Source organism: Merops nubicus, unplaced genomic scaffold, assembly GCF_000691845.1.
Source record: "Merops nubicus isolate BGI_N331 unplaced genomic scaffold, ASM69184v1 scaffold18785, whole genome shotgun sequence".
Lineage (NCBI taxonomy): Eukaryota > Metazoa > Chordata > Aves > Coraciiformes > Meropidae > Merops > Merops nubicus.
In genome coordinates this window covers 45,091-64,447 of record NW_008609194.1, presented here as the reverse complement: position 1 = coordinate 64,447, position 19,357 = coordinate 45,091, and the positions used below count along the sequence as shown (strand labels likewise).

General features: G+C 41.6%; 1 protein-coding gene across 1 annotated transcript in view; it reads left to right on the top strand.

The window, feature by feature from the left end:
* The window catches only part of HECW1 (HECT, C2 and WW domain containing E3 ubiquitin protein ligase 1), a 129,373-nt gene that overhangs the window by 75,469 nt on the left and 34,547 nt on the right, over nucleotides 1-19,357 (top strand). The window contains exons 12-19 of the mRNA XM_008940528.1: nucleotides 2,449-2,634; nucleotides 3,263-3,397; nucleotides 9,416-9,521; nucleotides 9,718-9,814; nucleotides 11,812-11,895; nucleotides 12,954-13,063; nucleotides 15,215-15,335; nucleotides 16,743-16,856. Coding sequence (XP_008938776.1) covers nucleotides 2,449-2,634; nucleotides 3,263-3,397; nucleotides 9,416-9,521; nucleotides 9,718-9,814; nucleotides 11,812-11,895; nucleotides 12,954-13,063; nucleotides 15,215-15,335; nucleotides 16,743-16,856 — 953 coding nt within the window. The remainder of the gene's footprint in view (nucleotides 1-2,448; nucleotides 2,635-3,262; nucleotides 3,398-9,415; nucleotides 9,522-9,717; nucleotides 9,815-11,811; nucleotides 11,896-12,953; nucleotides 13,064-15,214; nucleotides 15,336-16,742; nucleotides 16,857-19,357) is intronic.

The following is a 19,357-nucleotide window of genomic DNA, read 5'->3' as shown; positions in this document are numbered from 1 at the left end:
ACTCAGTTACCACCAAGTCTCAAGGAAATAGAGGGGAAAAAAATATTAACTCATGCAGTTTGCACTCCCAAGAAGCAGTGAAGGGAATACTGACTTGAATCAGTGTAGCTACTTTGGAAGAAAAACAAGAATGAAAATGAATTTTCAAAATTCAAATAATTCCCCACCCCCCCCATTAATGCAATAGCTCTGTGTGTTTTCTTGACAGCCTAGTGTGGAGTGGGACAAATGTAATGAGAGGTCAACCACGAGGAAGCAGACAGGGAGATCTCACAAGGAGATGGCATCCTAGTTTTCCATATCTGGAATGTCGTTCAGCTAGGCATTTACACATGACTTCTGAACATTTGGAAAGTCATTTCTGGGTAGGGATAAACGTTCTTTTTGAAAGGAAAAGAAATTAAAACATTTCAGGAGTTGCCTCAGCACAGGTCTTTAGCTAACTACAGACATCAAGTCTTGGCTGTAGTGCTTTGTGAATTGAAGCCAGCTGTCCATCTCCAAGCATCTGCCGTGAAATCCTGGAGAGGAAGGGATATATTTACTCATCTGGCATTACCTGAACTAGGTTATGGAGTGCTTATAATTTCTTCCACTGACAGGGTGGCACATGATGATTTATAGCTGGAAGCAGTGTAATTTTCATTCAGCGTAATTGTTTGCAAAATGAGCAACTGATTCCATAGTGGTGTGAGGAGCAGCTCAAAAGAGACTGAATCTTTATTTTGTTTCTCACTGAAATAAAGAAAGCCAAGTGAAGCCTTCAGTTTGAGCTTATAAAGTTGTCTCTAATGTGAGAGCCAGCATAATCTATTGAAACATCTGTCAAATGATCATACAGATTCCACTTGTACAGAAAAAATGGCACACAAAACTTTTGACTTAACACAGTTGTAATATTTTAACCACAAGTTCCTATTAAAATTTCAAGCTATTAATTATGCCAATAAAGTTAGGATTGGAAAATATTATACAGTGGTTAGAATGGAAAGGGAAAGGCACTCACTCTTCAGATATTTTATTTCCATGGAGGGATAAAAACTACATGACATTTTTTGTTTCACTAGTGCAACTAAGATATACTCAAACAGTCATTGCTCACACATCAGATCAGAATAGGACTTCTGTCGTGGAGTAGGCTGAGATATTACCAATTTGTGGCCATGAAGTTTCCTGGGTTATAACCAGGTCGTATCTTCAGGGCAGAGATCATATCTCTGTGATTTCATAACATTTACCAACCCTTGTCATAATTAGGGACCCTGTGCTGCAGGGACTGTTCTCTTCTCAGCGCTACCACCACGATAAATCCTTACATAATGAAGGTAATACTTGTAAGTGTTTGATTGCATTATAGTGATTAAGATGCATTAAAAGTACACAGAAGTTGAGAACTCAAAGCTCAGATTCTGTGAGCTTATTACAGGTATGCACACTGGGGCTCACTTCGCTAGAGACACGAGTCCTCTGGTGACCCTTTATTACTCCAGTGAGTAACTAAACCCTTTGGGCTGCCCAGCAGAAGCAATGCACTCATTTTCTCTCTAGTCAAATGCTCAGAAGGGTTACAGATTTTTTTGTACTTTCTTGCCCTGTCCTGATGCGACTTTTCCCTGAAGTAGAAGATCTCAAGAGTAGCCTGTGGATGAGAAAATGTGGTGTTACCACAGCTGCACTTTGTGGTGCTTTATCATTGAATACACTGTGGCAACAAATGCAGCTCACTGTGACTCCTGTTCTGTAGCTACATCAGCAGTATGTCGCTCAGATCTGCATCAGGGCATGTTCCCCAGGAGGTGTATTTAATGGCCATTGTAAGATGCAGCTGCCTGAAGAGTGGCTTTCATCTGATTCATGGAAATGTCTCCATCTGACATGCTTTGTAGCCATTGCAGAAACAAATATTCAGTTCCAGGAAACCAGTCATATCTTCCAAAACCAGACAATTGAAAGTGTCTGGTTTGTGGCTATAAAGTGACCATAAATAAGGTAGCACGCTTGGATGTACCCATCTGCACTCCAGTCTTAAGTTCATGGATCCTATCATGCATCTTGATTTCAATTATAGCATAAATACCTGCTCAGGGGTGCCTTTGCACCTCTCTGACAGCATCCAGTCACACAAGCAGTGTTTCTGCTGACCAATGAAAGCAATGAAACAGACACAATCCTCTGTGTCCTGAGAGTGTGGTGGTTTAGCTGAGCATCTTTTTGGAGTGCAGTGGAGAGGCAGATTATGGACAAGCTAACTGTGCATAATGTGTGGGAAGTTTCACCTTCCAGATTGTATTTCTTTGTTCTAAGTGTTTATGTAAAGTAGTCATTCAAATCCAAACAATGAGATGGAAATGATTCTTGACTCTTAACAGGATTTGTTTCAGTTCGTTGGGCCTATGCCCCATGAAATAACCAGAGATGTTGGTTATGGCTCTGTTTTCCATCTCGTAGAGTGCCTATCGAGTCTTCACTAACAGCACCTGCTTGAAGCATATGATTCTGAAGATCCGTAGAGATGCTCGTAACTTTGAGCGCTATCAGCACAACAGAGACCTGGTAAATTTTATCAACATGTTTGCTGATACTCGACTGGAGCTTCCTCGTGGCTGGGAGATAAAAACTGACCAGCAGGGCAAGGTAAGAGTGCCAACAAAAGTGATTACTCGTTTAGCACAGCACATCAGGCTACATGATTACTAAAGGTTTCTTCCTTCTTAACTCAAAATTGGTGATGGTTTGGTTTAGACAAACAGCATGCGGAGTTACTTTAGGAACAGAGAAAAGCTTCTAGAACAAATGTTTTGAAGCATAGTGGTGCTTTCTAGCTTTCTGTGGGCTATTACACCATAGCCCAGGCAACACTGAAAAAAAGACTAAGGACTAAGAAAAAGGTTAAGCCAGATCTATCATGACAGCAAAATTTGACTTAGTGTCTTTGCCTCCAATGAAGCTTTACTGAATGACTTCTGGAACCAGCAAATAGGCTAAAGCAGTGTTCCCCAGTAGTTTTATGCTCTTCTTTTTTTACTTCATGGCCATTACACATGATTTTTGACCTACTTAACTTCAAGTATTTACCAAGAGCTATTCTAGCTTTGACTAAGAGAATCCTGTTGTTCGCAGTTATCTTCCATGGACTGTATCTAAACAGGGTATTTCTGACACACAGTTGCCAGGGATTTTGCTCTGATGCCACAATACCTGCACAATGTTGACAGTCGTCTTACCAAAAACAACCAAACCACGTTGTTCCTGTGTGTTGCAGTCTTTCTTCGTTGACCACAACAGCCGTGCCACCACGTTCATAGACCCCCGGATCCCGCTGCAGAACGGTCGGCTCCCCAACCACCTGACTCACAGGCAGCATCTCCAGCGACTTCGCAGCTACAGCGCCGGAGAGGTAACGGGGCTGGTGCCAGTGGCTACTGTTGGCAGCACTCTCCTGCAGCATGAAAAGCACTTCTGATCTTTGACGTGCATTTGAACAGGCTGTCTTGTGGATTTTTATCTGCCACAGGAAATAGGGGATTTTTTTTCTTTCTGAAGGGTTTGACTCGGAGCTTGCTGGTAATGAAGATTTATATTTTGACCATTTTCAGAATAAAATGCTAAACAAGTATAACTAAGTAACTGAAGTGAAATGATGACAAAATAGATTTTAAAAGAAGAATCTGTATTTGACATCCTATTCTTGCTTTAGTAAAGTCATTCATTATTTTTATAGCCTGATACTTCAGCAGCCTCATATGTTTCTTCTTTCCCCACTGTGATGCTGTGCTCTGAAAAGATATACTCCCTAGCAGCAGAGTAGTAATGAATGTTGAGGTTTGCTTTCAGTCACATTAAACATCTTTCTTGTGTTTCATGGGGATGATTTTTACCACTGAGGGCCATGGGCAGGATTGAAAGAAGCATAAATCCTGAGTTAGTGTTGCGGATTTAAGGAGGAGAAAGTACCAGCAATCAGATTCTTTATATAGCAAATCCATACAGCTGATTTGTAAAGATTGAAGCTGAATAGGAGTAGAGATAAATTATGGCCAAAGGATCTTCCCCTTCCAGAAAAAGATCAGGAGAAACGCTTGTGAAAGTAACATTAAAATTTATTGCAGCAGGACCAGTCTGAACACCTCCCACTGCCAAATGGGGTTGGGATCAGGAGATGACTAGGGTATGAGGTCAGTACTTCAGGGCCAAAGGCAGACTGGGCATGAGTAGCTTAGGTAGGTTTGCCCCATCTTGGGTGGATACAGTAACATATTTTCTGAAGATAGAATGTATCAATGGATCTGTTTCAATCATATCTTCCCGTCAGTTTAGCAACTTCCCTCTGCCAGTAGCCTGCATCTGGGTGTTGCTATTGTGACTGAATTATTGACAAGAATGTGAAAGTCACCTGCATGATGATTTGCTTGCTTGCTTGGGGCTTGCTTACAGATTCACCACATCAGGGACAGAAACACTTCTGAACAACTCGGATGACCTAGCCCAAAAAATTTTGCTTGGTTTTGCAAGCACTGCTGGCAAGACTGTCAAAGAACAGTTTGCAGTAAACCCAAGATATCAAGTACAGGGTAGGGAGTGAAAAGCATTGAACACTTCTGAGCAGTGATTGTCTTGGGGAAGTTGTAAGCTGTTCACTGAGGCCACTGATTTGGCACCATCAGCTGATGGAACGGGGCATTGTCTCTCAGGAGCCATCAGTGCCGGCACCTTCATCTCTCAGTTTCCGTGGCCCAGGTCCCACAGTGGTTCTGCACCCTTGTCAGAGTCGGTAGCTTCCCCTCTGGAAGTATTTGCTGCTCCACTGGAAGGACTCCCGTTGATTTCCAAGGACTTTGGGTCGGTGCCTAAGAGCCCACCATTTACAAGGAGGACATTCAACCCTGTGCAACTCAGCTCATTTATTAAAAGCCTCATGTTCCACGACGTTTCTTCCAAGTATATTTGGATGTGCTTTAGTCCTATAAATCATGTCTGTAGGGACACACTTGGGGCTTTGTCCTGGCCCTGTGTCAGCTGTCTGCAGTCCAGCTGGTTTCTGGGCTGAGCAGGTGGTGTGGCCTCTGGAATCTGTCTCGAGGACAGTATGAAGGACCAAGAAAGGCAACCACCAGTTTTGCACATTATGTACAGATGTCAGAGGAGCCTGAAGGAGAGCAGAACAGTGCAGCTTCAGTCGTGATTGCTTGTGAGTGCCAGAGAGGGTGAAGAAGATGGACTTTGTGACACTAAGTGATCAGCTGAGAAAAGAGCAGACAAAAATCCGAGAGAGATGAGCCCAAAGTGGGAAAAAAGAAATACCCCAGCTTTCACACAGTCATCGATGGCTCTTAGCTGAGTCACCATAAAGAAATTATTATGGTTCTAAGAAATTGTGATCTCAGTACTCAGCAGTAGGCAAAAAAGCAAATGTAATATCTGAAATTCTTAGCAAATTAATAGAAAGGTCTTTTTAATCTAGGAGAGGACAGGAATTACAAGAACTAAGACTGAAATTCAGTGAGAACGTTTAACCATAGGAACTAATGAACATGTGGGCATTGGGTCTCCATTTCTTCATACTTTCAGGCCAAAACATAGTGCAAGAGCCAGTTTTGTCTCACACGCCAAGAAGTTTCTGAATATCCTGGCAAGGGGCTGTGCAGTGAATAGGCTGTGGTGCTGAAGTAAAAATGGTGATCTCTTGCCCTCCCTTCCATGGCATCCATGAATGTTCTAAACCCTTTTGGCTCATTAAAATGTGCCCTTGATTATCAGGCCCACCTAATGAACAGAATACCTTTCAGTGCTAATAAAGAATTGATTTTTAGTACTTCAAATGAACTTTTAAAATTCCCTCATGAAACTGGAACATAAAAATATGCTTTCTGAAATATGGTAGTTTGATTTATATTTAAACTTCATTCTCAGCAGAGACTAGAAGTAGCAATTGCACAGCTTCCATAAAATGCTGGCAGTTGCTTCCAAGTACTTTTATTCAAGGCTCAACTATTAACAGGCCAAGTGTAGGCTAAAACTGCCCTTTTTGCTTTAATCTTTATATGGTGGGCTATGTTTTTTAAAAAATTAGCTGTGCATATAGTAGTACTCCATTTCCCTCTTCCAAGAATGAAAGCATCCATTTAATAAATTAACTTGTGGTATTTCTACATTTCTTCAAGTTGAAATATTTTCCTAAATGAAGGACCCCTGTAAAAACCTTCGATGTCCACCTGAGGAGTAGAATCTTTATATTAAATGGTGTTATATATAAAATTGAAAAAAAAAATGCTACAGATTCTTTAGTGATTACTCCTTAAAGGACATCAGCCTTTTACAGGAACAAGGTGGTTGATGCTATTCTTGGTTACCTGATTTTTGAGAGAGATGTTCAGGTAGCAGTGCTGGCCATCAGTAACTAAAAGAACATAGGTCACTAAGTGCTTTGTTTCCTTCTGCCACTGTTTGTAACAGAACAGACCAGAAGCACTTTCCATTCCCTCTTGCTGTCTGTGATGCAAATTACCATGTAGGATTACAAGGTAGAGATTTTAAAGACAAAAAGTAGAAAGAAGCAGGCATAATGGAAAGGCAAGAGTTTCTGGTTAGCAAGAGAAGCAGAGCAGGTACTGAAATGTACTAGTATAGAAATCTCTTTACTGACCCAAACCACAACAAGCAAGGAGCAGGATTCAAACAAGCAGGAGCCTCCCAACCCCAGCAGGGGTGTAAGCCCCAGGAAAGGGCATTGTGTCACTGGCGGGCTCCTCTGATAGCCTGGGCTCTCCACTCTGGTCACAGCATCCCAGTATCAATTGCAAAGCTGCTAAACCCTGCTGTAAATCTGTCAGATTATCCTGCACTAGATGAATTAGGTCGCTAAATCATTAAAGGGGTCACTCTGTATTTTTTTAATTAGAGAATAATGTGCTAGTCTAAATTAAATGATTCAGTTAGACAGTCCAAGCAGACAAGGCGATTGTGATTAAGCATTGAATTGGAGCGATCAATTGTACTATATTAGCTGAAAGATTGGAAAGAGGAGTGTTAGCAAAATGAAAGTTAATTAAGTGGCTGGGAATTTTCTTGTTGTGTTGCCAGAGAAAAATTGTTTAGAGGTGTAAAAGTGTAAAGTCCATGATCCAAACCCAGCATTAGGGATGCCTAACAATAGCGACGAAGAGAAGTACAGCACCACTGAGTGTGCAATTTATTATGTTAAGGTGTGTACAGAACTGGATTCTTACAGTCTAAATGACTTCACCTGTTAAACCAGAATTGGGAGGAAGGGAAAGGGGAGTGAAGATTTCTCTTTACAGGCTCTGGACACATTTCCATTCAGCATTCTTGCTTCAGGAGAAATATGTTCAGGTACACAGCAGCACTGGAAAGCTAGTCAAAAGGAAACAACAAAAACAAAAACAACAAAAACAACAACAACAAAACAACAACAAAAAAAAATCAACCAAACAAAAATCCCACAAAACAACAACATCAAAAGCCTGGGAGGATCCAGCCCCAGGCTGGTCAGAAGTACCATGCAGTTCCCAGGTGGTGAGCAAACACCAACTGATGCTAATTTTTGTGGGAGATGAGTGTTCAACTCCTTCCCTTTCCCCCTTCCTATCTTCTGGTCAGTAAATGTGTAGGAACAGGGGCACAGGATTTGTCTTTGTCAAGGATAAGTCGGAGACCACCCTTAAAAACAGGCTTGGTCACCATCTGCACTCCCATGCAAGTCTGTTCTACAAGGAGCTGGGGAAGAGGCAACCTGACGTGATCTTCAGAGCTCCCTGGAAGTGGATAAGCTGAGCTGAGCACACATCCTTGCTAATACAACCGATCACAGGCCAGTGTGACACTGACTGTGCTGCCCCCAGACAGCCCAAAGAAAGGCTGTTCCCAGAAGGGCTTCATGCCCACTGTGGTAATGGGTTATAAGGCACCTCTTGCACCTGAGCTTTCTTATTCCTTAGCATAGAGTGAATGCCACAAAGGCCACATGGTGCTTGTCTGGGTGGGTGCCTGGGTCACAGGGAGAAAGCTGCCTAAGCCTGAGATATGCTTTCAGTGTCAGTTGGCCCGTGGGGGTGTGAGAAGGAGACAAAGGCACAAGATTTAGCACAGAGGGACTTGATGAATTGTGTGTGACCTGCTTGAAAGCTCTTGGTTTTAAAGGTGAGGCCAAGGTCAGTGCATCAGTCCATTACTAAATACTGTGGGCTTGGCTGTTCTGCCTGGTGGAGGGTGGGGATGACTCCTTTGTAGTCAGCAGATGCACAGCAATACAAGATGAGTGCAAGTGAAATCGTGATTGAAACATTCATCATGCACTTGCACAGCAGTTTCGTGTTTTCAATTGCAGTGTATTTAATTAGAGTCATTAAGATTTTTCATTGTTTAACCTGTGTATTGACACGTATAAAGTGCATTGACTGGTATCTTGTTACGTATAAACATTTATACTTTATATGCTCCAAAGGCAACTTGCCAGTCACATTTAGCTTCTCAGTTTTCATTTATGTCCTGTTGGAAGTCTTGGTATTTGGCTGTACCACTGAAAATGGGTTGGCACCATTTGCTTGGACGCAGAGCTAAGCATTTAGAATATTGGAGTGGGGCAATTTCTTCCTGAAGAGGCTGCCAAGTACTATAATTTGTGCAGTGAGAAAGGAGCAGTTGGTGTTAGCCCAGCAGAATGGCAACTGGAATTCCTAACGCATCTCATCCTGATGCAGGGTGTCCTCACACTGATCTGTAGCAGTGCTCTCTGTAGGCTTCACTGTGGCCATATTCTAGAGGAAGACATATGAGAGAGAGGTGGGTTCCTCTCGGCTTGCACAAGTCCCCAGACAGTTACCCAGCCAGGAATGACTTACAGAAGACAGATTGCCAGACATCATTGTATGGCTTTTAATATCCTTATACCTAAATATTTTCCCACTTTTTAATGTATCTGCCTTCCTGACATGATTCGCTTCTCTAGATACTCTGTTTAAAACAGTGACATTCAAGTGCCTCAGTTAAGCAGTAGTGATAAATCTCCCTCTTTACAACTCCTTTTATCAGGTCTTTGGATTATGTTCTTTTTCCAAGGGATACACTTCAACTTCTCTTTCTGGTTCTGCAAGTTAGGCACCCCTCTTTTGTGATGATAGTACCTTTTGGATTCTGCTACCTTCACTGCAGCATCAAAGAGGTGTGCTAGCTGTGGATAATGGTGTTTCCTCCATTTGGGAGCACAGAATTACCTGCCTTTTTTAAGCTGGCTGAAATATGAAGCTGTAATTTTCATGCGGGCTTTCTATCCTTTGGTCAGGCATCATCACAGACCGTTCTGAAGGTCACAGAAGTAAAGACAAGAAACCTTCTTACTGACTGATGTGCTACCAATGGTCAGTTTTGATCATTCTCTCCCTTTACTCTGATGCTGTAGGCCTCTGAAGTCTCTCGAAACAGAGGGGTTACCCTGTTGGCCAGACCAGGCAACAGTCTCGTCACAGCTATTCGGAATCAGCACCACCACGAGGCGTTACCTCTGGGTAAGCCGAGTTTCTCTTTCCCAAGCAGTGCTCACAAAGGTGCTTTTTAGAGCCTCTCACCAACCACGTGCACTGCTTCATGTGCCCTGTGCCTCACCACCAGTGCCATCAGGGTGCCCCTGCACAGCCGTGGGGACGTGACCAGGCCCCCTCAATGATAAATAAAGCCTCTGTGTCTTCTTTTTCCCTTTTCCAGCTTACAATGACAAGATTGTTGCATTTCTACGCCAACCCAACATTTTTGAGATGCTGCAGGAGCGTCAGCCCAGCTTGGCCAGAAACCATGCACTCAGGTACTGCTCTTTTCAGACTGGTGAAACCAAGTTCCAGGAAGGACTTCTTGTAATTCAGAAAAACAAATTTTAATAACTGTAGTACAGAAGTTTAATTTGGACCCCATATGGAACTGCTACCATTAAAGAATAGGTGTGGACCACCAGAATCTGTTTAGTTACTACAGTTATTTTCCACAGACACCCATGAAGCAAGAAGAACCAATATAACTATGGGCAAATAGTGACATATCCAGTTTCCATTCTAGGTATTACTCACTAGCAGAAACTTGTGTCTTCACCTACAATTATAACTTTGCTTTTCAGAAGATAGGGTAAAAATTGTGTTTGGATGGAAGTCAGCAGCAAAACCCCAGCAACTTCAGCAGAACCAGGATTTCACCGTATGGTTGGATTTCCACCCATGCCATGGACATAGTCACCATAGATTTTATAAAGAAATAGGAACATTATGAAGTAGATTGTACCCCTGTCTTTAATCTTTCTCATTTACGACTTCATGGTAGTCCTTTCCAAAGTAATTAAACTGTATCTTTCTTTTTCTTATGCCCATTCATTTCCTATTAGGTTAAAAAAAAAAATAAAATAAACCAGCCCAAAACCAAAAGCCAGTACAATTTAAACTGGTTCCAAAGGTTAAATTAATTATTTTGGCCAAGAACCTAATCTGGCATTAGTCAGTCTAGGCAATGCCAGTGTACACCAGCTAAGAGTTGGACCAAGAATTTAGTTTGTACCGTGCAGTAAAAAGTGTGGCTGTGGGGCTGGGGAAGGACCGACCTTCAGGAACCTGCGGTGCAGCTTCTGCTGATAGCCTCACCGACTCGTTGTTACCTGTCAGGGCCAGACAAAGAGTTCTTTGGGTGTAAGGATTAGACTTCCTTCCTGGAGGAATTAGTACATTCAAATAAAATGAGGGAGACAGAAGGAAAAATTCTCCTGATATTCAAGATGTACATTTCTGTAACTGAGAATTTTTTATCTTCACCATCAAATTATGCCAGACTATTTTTTCCCTCAGCTGAATTCTCATTTCTCAGAGAACAGATGATGCCTTTATCTCCTTTTGAGCAGAGAACAAAATTGACTAGTGATAGGGACTGGACAGCTTAGCCAGCGAGTAATGAGATTTGTAACAGGATATGGAGACCTTTGCCTCCAGGTCACTGCTTTGATTATACCCTAGGGCAGCACTGATCCTCAGCTACCATCTAATGCTCATGCAGCAGGTATTAAATAAACTCCTAGGAAACAAACGTCCCTCTTTTACAGGCCTTGATTCTGCAAGATATTGCAGCCCCACCCAGCAAGGTACTAAAGCACATCCTTGACTTGAGGTAGAAGCCTTTGATGTGATACTGGAATAAATGTTCTTGGACACTGCAATGCTTTAGAAACACAGTGACAGATTGGGGTGTAGATCCGTATCTCCCATGGTCCTAATCTGCTGAGAGGATCATATCCTCTTTCTCACTCCTTATTGGCATTAATTTAAACAAGAAAATGTATGATTTTACACATGCACTATATAACCTCTGTGTGATTAATATAAAGTATATGTTAAGAGTGTTATTTGCCAGGTAACTGACAGAGGTAAAGGGAGTGGTATCATGTGAAATTCTGCTAAAGAAAGGTGATATATTGGTTATATCCTCATACAAATCATTTGTGTGTTGATGACCTTAGCTATAGTTCTACATGTGAGCTTGGAGGTCTAAGAATCATTTTGTTTTCTAAAATACAGTATAAAATCAGTTGCTTTTGGATCAGGAAACTGAGTGATATAGATAGATTCTTTTCTGCAAGTTTGTTAGTAAGACTAGAAAATTAATCAGATAGTTTAGGTGTTTGCCATTTTTGTAAGGAGAGAACCAGGAACTGGCAAAATACCAAGGTATAATAACTCTATACACAGTTTATTCCTTGATAATGGCATGTTTTCTTCTTTCTTTTTTTTTTTTTTTTTCTCCTTCTCAATAACATCTTTTATGTTTCAGGGAGAAGATCCATTACATTCGGACAGAGGGTACACATGGGCTTGAAAAGTTGTCCTGTGATGCAGATTTAGTAATTCTGCTGAGGTAATCAATTTGCTTAAAAGCATCATGTCATTAGTTATGGTACCAGAGAAGCTGGCTAGCTCTTTCTGAGCATAATTGAAAAGTTTTTTTAAAGCTTCCAGGTCATTTGTAATTAGAATGGGATTCATTGTTACTAATAGTCACCCAAAGTAACTCATCCAGAGTGTATCTGTCAGCTCTTAATTCCTGGAAGGCAGCCTCCATCAGTGCAGTAAACTCCATCCCCAGCAGCTCAATCAATATAGCTCTTACCATCAAGTAGAAGATAAAAAAGAATCTGGTCAAAATGCTTCCTTTTAATGGAACAATTCTTGTTTCATTTTTTTTTTAGAAGAAAAGAAAAAGGCAGGAAAGAACCATTGTCTTGTATAAGTAAATAGTGTAACTGCTCATGACATTACTGGTGTTACTGCAGCAGTGCTGCCCACACGGTTGGGGCTGTGTCACCCTGGTGAAACCTGGCTGTACAGTCCACTGAGCATTGTTTAGGGAATGTAGAAAAGGCTTCAGGTTTTACTGGGACCAGGGAGCTTAGTCCCCTTAGGTCCTAGCTCTTTTGTCCAGCACAGATAAGGACTCGCGTTATTGTCTTGGTCTTAAGTGGAAACTGTTGCATTACTCAGGTGGTTTTGGTGTGTTACCTAGCACTGCCTAATGCAACAAGTCTGTTCCCACCAGCTTAACCCAAATGGGCAAAGAGCTGAGCTATATGAAAATGTATGACCCAAGAAAAACAACCTGGGACACAGATGTGTGTGTCTTCGCTTCTCCCTCCTAATATGTTGAAGCTGTCCTTGTTTACTGCCTAGCCTCAGTTCTTTACTCTCTATCAGGAGATTGAGCCCTGTGTGTTAGCATGAAACATCTGGTAAAATTCATGTGGTTCTTTGTTACTGGTGACCATGCCTGATTTGGGAAACCTGTGGATTTTATGAATCCATAAGTTCAGAGATGTACCCAAACTTATGACCACAGGAGACCTGCAGCATGCTATATATTTATTTTCCTTCATGTGATGAATGGGAACTAAGTCTCTCCCTATCACTTTTCACATGCAGCCTTTTTGAAGAGGATATCATGTCCTACATACCACTGCAGGCTGCCTTCCATCCTGGTTACAGCTTCTCTCCTCGCTGCTCACCCTGTTCATCACCCCAGAATTCTCCAGGTAAGGGAATGGGGAAAATAATACAAAATTTTGCCCTTGTGGTATTTCTCCTAATAAACAGAAAGGGGCAGAATCAGAGCCAGCACCAGCTGTCAGCCTGATAATTCCAGTACCCACTCCCACTCTGACCCCAGCTGCTTTTTTACTGGATCAGTTGCCATTGCTTTTACATACCTGCTGAAACGTTAATAGTAGCTGAAACACAGTGATCAGAAATTGCCCATATGGAAGAAGGTATTTTCCTACTTTTTATATAGTTGGAAAGGATTAGGCTAAAAGAATGGTGCACTCCAAACATAACTCCCTGATGTGGAAGCTAGGTGACAGGAGCAAAGAGCAGTTTCCAAATCAAAGGTGTTTTGCAATACTTCCAGTGCTCCTGTAAAGTCCAATCTCCTCCGTTCGGTGTTCCAGAGACTTCTCTTCTTCTCAAGAGTCATCTATTTTAAAACCTGAGGGGATCATCTTGATCATCTAGTCTGACCTCCTGTGTTGAGCCCATTAACTTAGGTTTGATGGGAAACATATTTTCCAGCAATACATGCTGTCTGAGAAGGTTATTTTCGGCTGCGGTATGTCTCTGTAGTTATTGTTTATGCTATAGAAATGTGAGGAGCTAATGTCTCCCTTTTGCCAAGATATACAGTCTCACTGCATGGCTGAGCCCAGTGGCCATTTGGAGAGGATCGACAGAAACGTGATCTGAAGAAATCCATTTTTGGCTGAGCTTTTTAAATGTTCATTTAAATTATTTGCTTTCAAACAAAATTAATGGACAGGAGACATTCAAGTCTCAGAGGTGGCTGTGGAAAATTGGGAGGTTTTTTGGTGTGAAGAAGTTAAATGCTGAACCCTTGTCTATAGGAGGACAGTATTCTTTCAGAATGTCCCATTTTCCTTAGGGAGTTTTAACACCATTTTTAATACAGTTCCTCTCCTCTACATCAGGACAGCTCCTAAACAAGACTCTTGCAAGATGAAAATCTAGGTATTTGGCAAGAACGTGACTTAGGAGAATGTTAAAAGAACTGTATTGGTCTTTACCTGTTCTTGTGAAAGCACAAGGTCAAATGCTCATTTCCAGCACCATGCTGTCTGCTTGCTTATTTCTGTCAGGGGTTCCATAGCCCATGAGAACACTTGTTCGCATACATCCTGGGAGGAGAAAAGTCTAACAGGAGAAAAGAAGCGTCGCAAGGGATTCTCTTTGCCCTGCATGTAAATATGCTTTTCTAGTTTACTGGCAGAGGCAATTAGTAATGTCCATCTCTCCTGTCAATCATGATACTTTGTGCTCCCACTAAATGTGATTTTTTAAAATTTTGGGGTTTGCCTTCTTGTGGAGGATTTTCTGCCAGATTTCTCATAAAAGAGCTCAGGTTTATTGTCTTCCGTAATGAGACAGGGAAATGGGATTTCATGGATCCATTCTTCCACCCTTTATGACATGGCACTTGTTTATGCAAAAGGACTAATCAGGTACTTTGAGAATGCAGGCTTCAAAACAAAGCAGGTCCCAAATCACTAAAAATCTGCTGTATGTGTGAATCAGAAGAGGAAAATGTAGCATTTCTTGCTGACAGGAATTCTTCTTGATGCCACAAAGGGGTTTTGTGTTGATAGCTGGAAGTGTTCAATGTGCAGTCAGATTAGTGCAGGGAAACATGATTCCCAGCTTGGCTGGGTGCTAGGCTTCAGTGAGGAGCATTACTTTGAGCTCCAGAGGTTTAATCCTGCCAAGTAAGGAGAGCTCCTATACAATGCAAGGAGGGAGATCTCTTAGAAGTGCAAAAGGGGAAGAGAACCAAAATACTGATGACTGTGAATGGGAGTTAGACATGTCAGTGCTCCTCGTGCCTTTCTGAACCTTGAATTTCCATTCAAATCAAACACAGGTAAAGGCTGAGGCAACACAAAGGCACACACAAGGTGAGCTTAACAGTTCTTTTAGTGAAGGAGATACAGCCCCAGAGATCATCGCAGTCACTGAATCACGGGACAGCTCCATTAATGCCAGGTAGCACAAAATTAATACTGAGTGCACTGTGTACCTATAAGATTTCCTGACATGTTTTTTAGCAGCCATCAGCAACATGATGTGGAAAAATTTAACGCCCCTTACACTTTAGGATGCTGTTCATTTTCCCTCAGGACTGCAGCGAGCAAGTGCAAGAGCACCTTCTCCATACAGGAGGGACTTCGAAGCCAAGCTGCGCAACTTCTATCGAAAACTTGAAGCCAAAGGGTATGGGCAAGGTCCAGGTAAAATCAAGTGAGTATTATGACAAGTTACTCAAACAGTCTAACTAGTCTAGCTTTGTGTTTTATCGTTACCCATGAATGAAGATGCTGACAGGGAGTGGGAAGCACACCAGAGATTGCATTTTGTACATGCACCATCAGGACAAGAGATGATCTTGGTATATCCTGCAAAAGAGTGACCTTCAGGAGGCTTTTGTGTGGAAGTTTTATTTCTTACAGATTTATATTCCCTTGCACTCCTATTCCCTACCTGTTTAACATGGATGTTGGTATTCTTACCTATAATTTGCTAGTAGGAAGATGACCCATTCAGGCAGATGTCCACCAGAGATTATGAACAGCTACATGATTATAATGATGGAATGACTCCGAATCCTTTGGAGAATTTAAGTATATTGATCTACGTATCAGTATAACTCAGGACCAGGCTATGACTCTGCAGAAGTTACCCTGTACGTGCAGGTTTAACTTTCAATATTTCTTTGTGCTGGTAGCCATCCTGGATTGGAACTAGAGAGATTTCTGCCTCTCTTCATGTATTTTGGGGATCTCTGTCACTTGTTACGGAGTTTGCTTTCCAGAAATCTTGTTTGTTGGCCTTTGAGTCTGTACCTACTTGTACTAGACCTAGTTACCCAACTTGGCCAAAAGACTAAAGGTTTCTAAGGTGTTTCCTGGGCATCTGGTTGAATTTATGCACCAGGTTGGCTTCCTACCAAATCACATCAGTTGTGGAAAAAAAAAAAGTCATTTATTCCAAGCAAATGTCATCATCAAAATATTCTTACAGAGCTAGGGAGTCCTAGCCATTGGTTATCCCTTTTGGTGTCCTGCTAAGTGGGTCCAAGGCAGACACAAAATACATCTGTCTTCAAATGTCCATGAATGTATGAACAAGAAGGATTTCTTGCACAGATGGTGTCTAAATGTACTATTCATGAAGTTGTTTTGGAGGCTGGCAGGAGTGAGAGGTGTGTTGTATAAACTGAGGCTGATACTCCCTTTGCTTACCCTGCTACAGAAGCAGTAATTCCATGGACATTCACTGGATTAAATCCAGGAAGAGTTTGGGGCCAGTCTCAGGAAGCTGTGACCTCATATACACAGGAAACTCACAGCCCCCTCTACCATATAAATTTGTGCATGGAGAACGTTACAGAGAGTATCAGCAGCAGAACAACACTTTGAACCTAATCACAATATTTTGAATTATTTCACCTTTGAGGCATACAGAAAAGCCTAAAGAAACATCTCACTGAGAAACCCTGATGCTGAAGCAGCGTGTGCACCAGTGGATGCAGCTTCCTTAGGCTCTCTGCGAACGAACGTCTGTCGCTACCAGCCCTTGTCTGCCTCCCGCCTCACGGGCTCACACAAGTCTCAGTCATTAGCTCTCTGTTTGTGCCTCCCTTTGCAGGTTAATTATACGACGTGACCACTTGCTGGAAGGCACCTTCAACCAGGTAATGGCGTACTCACGCAAGGAGCTCCAGCGGAACAAGCTCTACGTCACGTTTGTTGGCGAGGAAGGGTAGGGAACCACTGACTGCTATCGGTTTTGAAGTAACTGTTACATTACAAAACCTTGACAGAGCTGACTGAGGCTGAGCCGCTTGTTATGTGATGTTTCTTTGGTTTTGTTTTACCTCTTTTTGTTTTCTTTACCTCTGAGTAAGTGATTCATCTTAAATCGCTCAAACATTTGCCTCTTTTTGTTTTCTTTACCTCTGAGTGATTCATCTTAAATCGCTGAAACATTTTTTAAGAATAACAATAGCAATGATGCTTCATTTTCCTGTAGCACCTTCCATCTAAATGTTTCAAAGTGGCAATTTAACTGGTTAAATCTGATGTCATTTTTGCCATAGGTATTTTGTCTGGCTGGAAGGCAAAACAGGCCCATATTTATACACTGAATCAGTCTCAGGGCTATAATTAGAGACCTGACCTTTATCAATGTTGTTACTCTAATTCTTAAAAAAAGATTTGGTTTTGCTTCAAAATTTTTGTTTTGCATGCAATCTAGTGATCATTTGTTACCCATATGTGGACTTCTTGTTTCTGGCTGAAGTGAGAGACACGAACTCTGTTCAGTCCTTAGAGTTTAATTCACCCAGTTGGAAGGTGAAAGTAATAAAAGTCTCTTGTGAAGGCCTTTTCTCAGGAGACTTTCTGCCAGCCTTACAAATCCTTGAGCCATTCTTCTATGATTTAAGCCAGCCCCTGACTTTTTGTTTCCAAATCTTAACAGAACCTTTGGAAGCCACCCTGGTTTACTTCAAGAGCTACGTTGTGATTGAGACTTAATCCACGTGCTTTTGTAATAGGAAGACCATTGTGCATATTTCCAGTGTTCCATCTAACAAAGGCTTGAAATCATATTTCAACAGCTTTGCATATAAAGTTTTTTAAAAACAAACAGACAAAAACCCCTTGAATGGGATTTCAGTTCCAAAGGTACCAGGACATTAAGGCTCTGGAGCCCCTAATTGGAACATCCAGCAGCTGCTGACACTGTCATCTCTGAGGTGGTGTGTCAAGTGATGAGCTTCTGCAGAGCTGAGTTTGTCTGGAGACATGAGGTCCAGTGGAAAACAGAAGTCACCACTCTCAAAGAGAGCCACTCAGTGACCTCAGTATCTGGGGTTTTCTTCTTTTTATACTCCGTGGATTCAGCATTATCTAACAGAGGTCTTCTTTCACAGCCCGTTTTGCCTCTGCCTTGCAAGTGAAGCATAAACATGGAGCATACCTCAGTTTGCATTTTTGGAATAGCATTCTAGTATACTAACACTGGCCAAAGTCTTGTTGTTTTCCTCACATCTCTAATAACTTTTACTGTGTGTGGCACAGTACCCTCAGGAGAAATTACAGACCAATTTGATTTGCAAATCCATTCATTCTTCACTGATTCATTTACATGGGAAGATACATTCCCCCAAGGTTTCTGCTGCTTAATGCTAATACAGATTCTGCTGGAGGGACTCAAAGATACCAGTTCCCTTCTGAAAGGAAGAGCTGGTGCTGTATGGGCATGTGATGCAGTTGATGCTCTATGGGCACAGCTTCCCACGTTTCAAAGCTAAAAGTACATTGAAAATGAGCTATGAAGGCTTTATGATGAGTTAATGTGTTGCCCAGTAATGCAATACTTAGTCCTTCCTTGAAGGGTTTTGAATATAGACCGGTGTCATTTTGGTTCTTCCCTCCAGCTATCATCAGGCTTAACCTAGTTTTTTTTATCTATGGAAGCAGATCTGTTACATGGTTAGCTCTAGTGTTCATGTGGGCTTATTACCATCCCCCTTTGCTGTTGTGGCTTTAGCCTCACCACACAATCCTAGACCTAAAGCTGCTCAAAGAGAAAAGTACTGAATCTCTGGATGTAAAACAGAGGAGGATGGGCCAGCCTGCCCTTTATTATCTTTCTAGTTGCACAAATCAATCATTCAACCCTGTATGGGTATGCTTCCATAACTTCAAACATAATACAGAGTATTCTGATCCAGCTACAGAGTTTTCCACTTGCTTTACACTTTTACTAAGTAAAAGTAGTAGTGCCCACCTCAGAAAAATCTTTTGGCATGTGTGATATATGGCTACAAATCATTTGTTTCTATTGCTATATGTAGTTTTATTTTAGATTGAAAAGAGGACAATCTGGTTTTAATAAATCCATCACAGTTGGCTTTACTGCATTCATGAAGCTTTTTCAGTTTGTTTTTGTTTGGCTGGTTTTTTTCAAGTTGAGATAATTGGAAACAGCTTGATTTAAGAGTGGAGTTTAAAAAAAAAATTAAAAAGGTAACTCTCTAGAGAGCAAGATTATACAAGAGCAAAGCACAGCTTAAGGTGTGCCACATGTATTTGAAAGTATCAGAAAAACAGAGGAGCTTGGATGGAACAACTGAGGAATCCCCACTGTATCCTAAGAGACACAGTTCTACTGGGACTTGGTTTGTTCAGCACTGACCTTTGGGTTATACCTATTAAGAAAGCATCCTTGTGGCCAGATTTTAACTTTGGTTACAT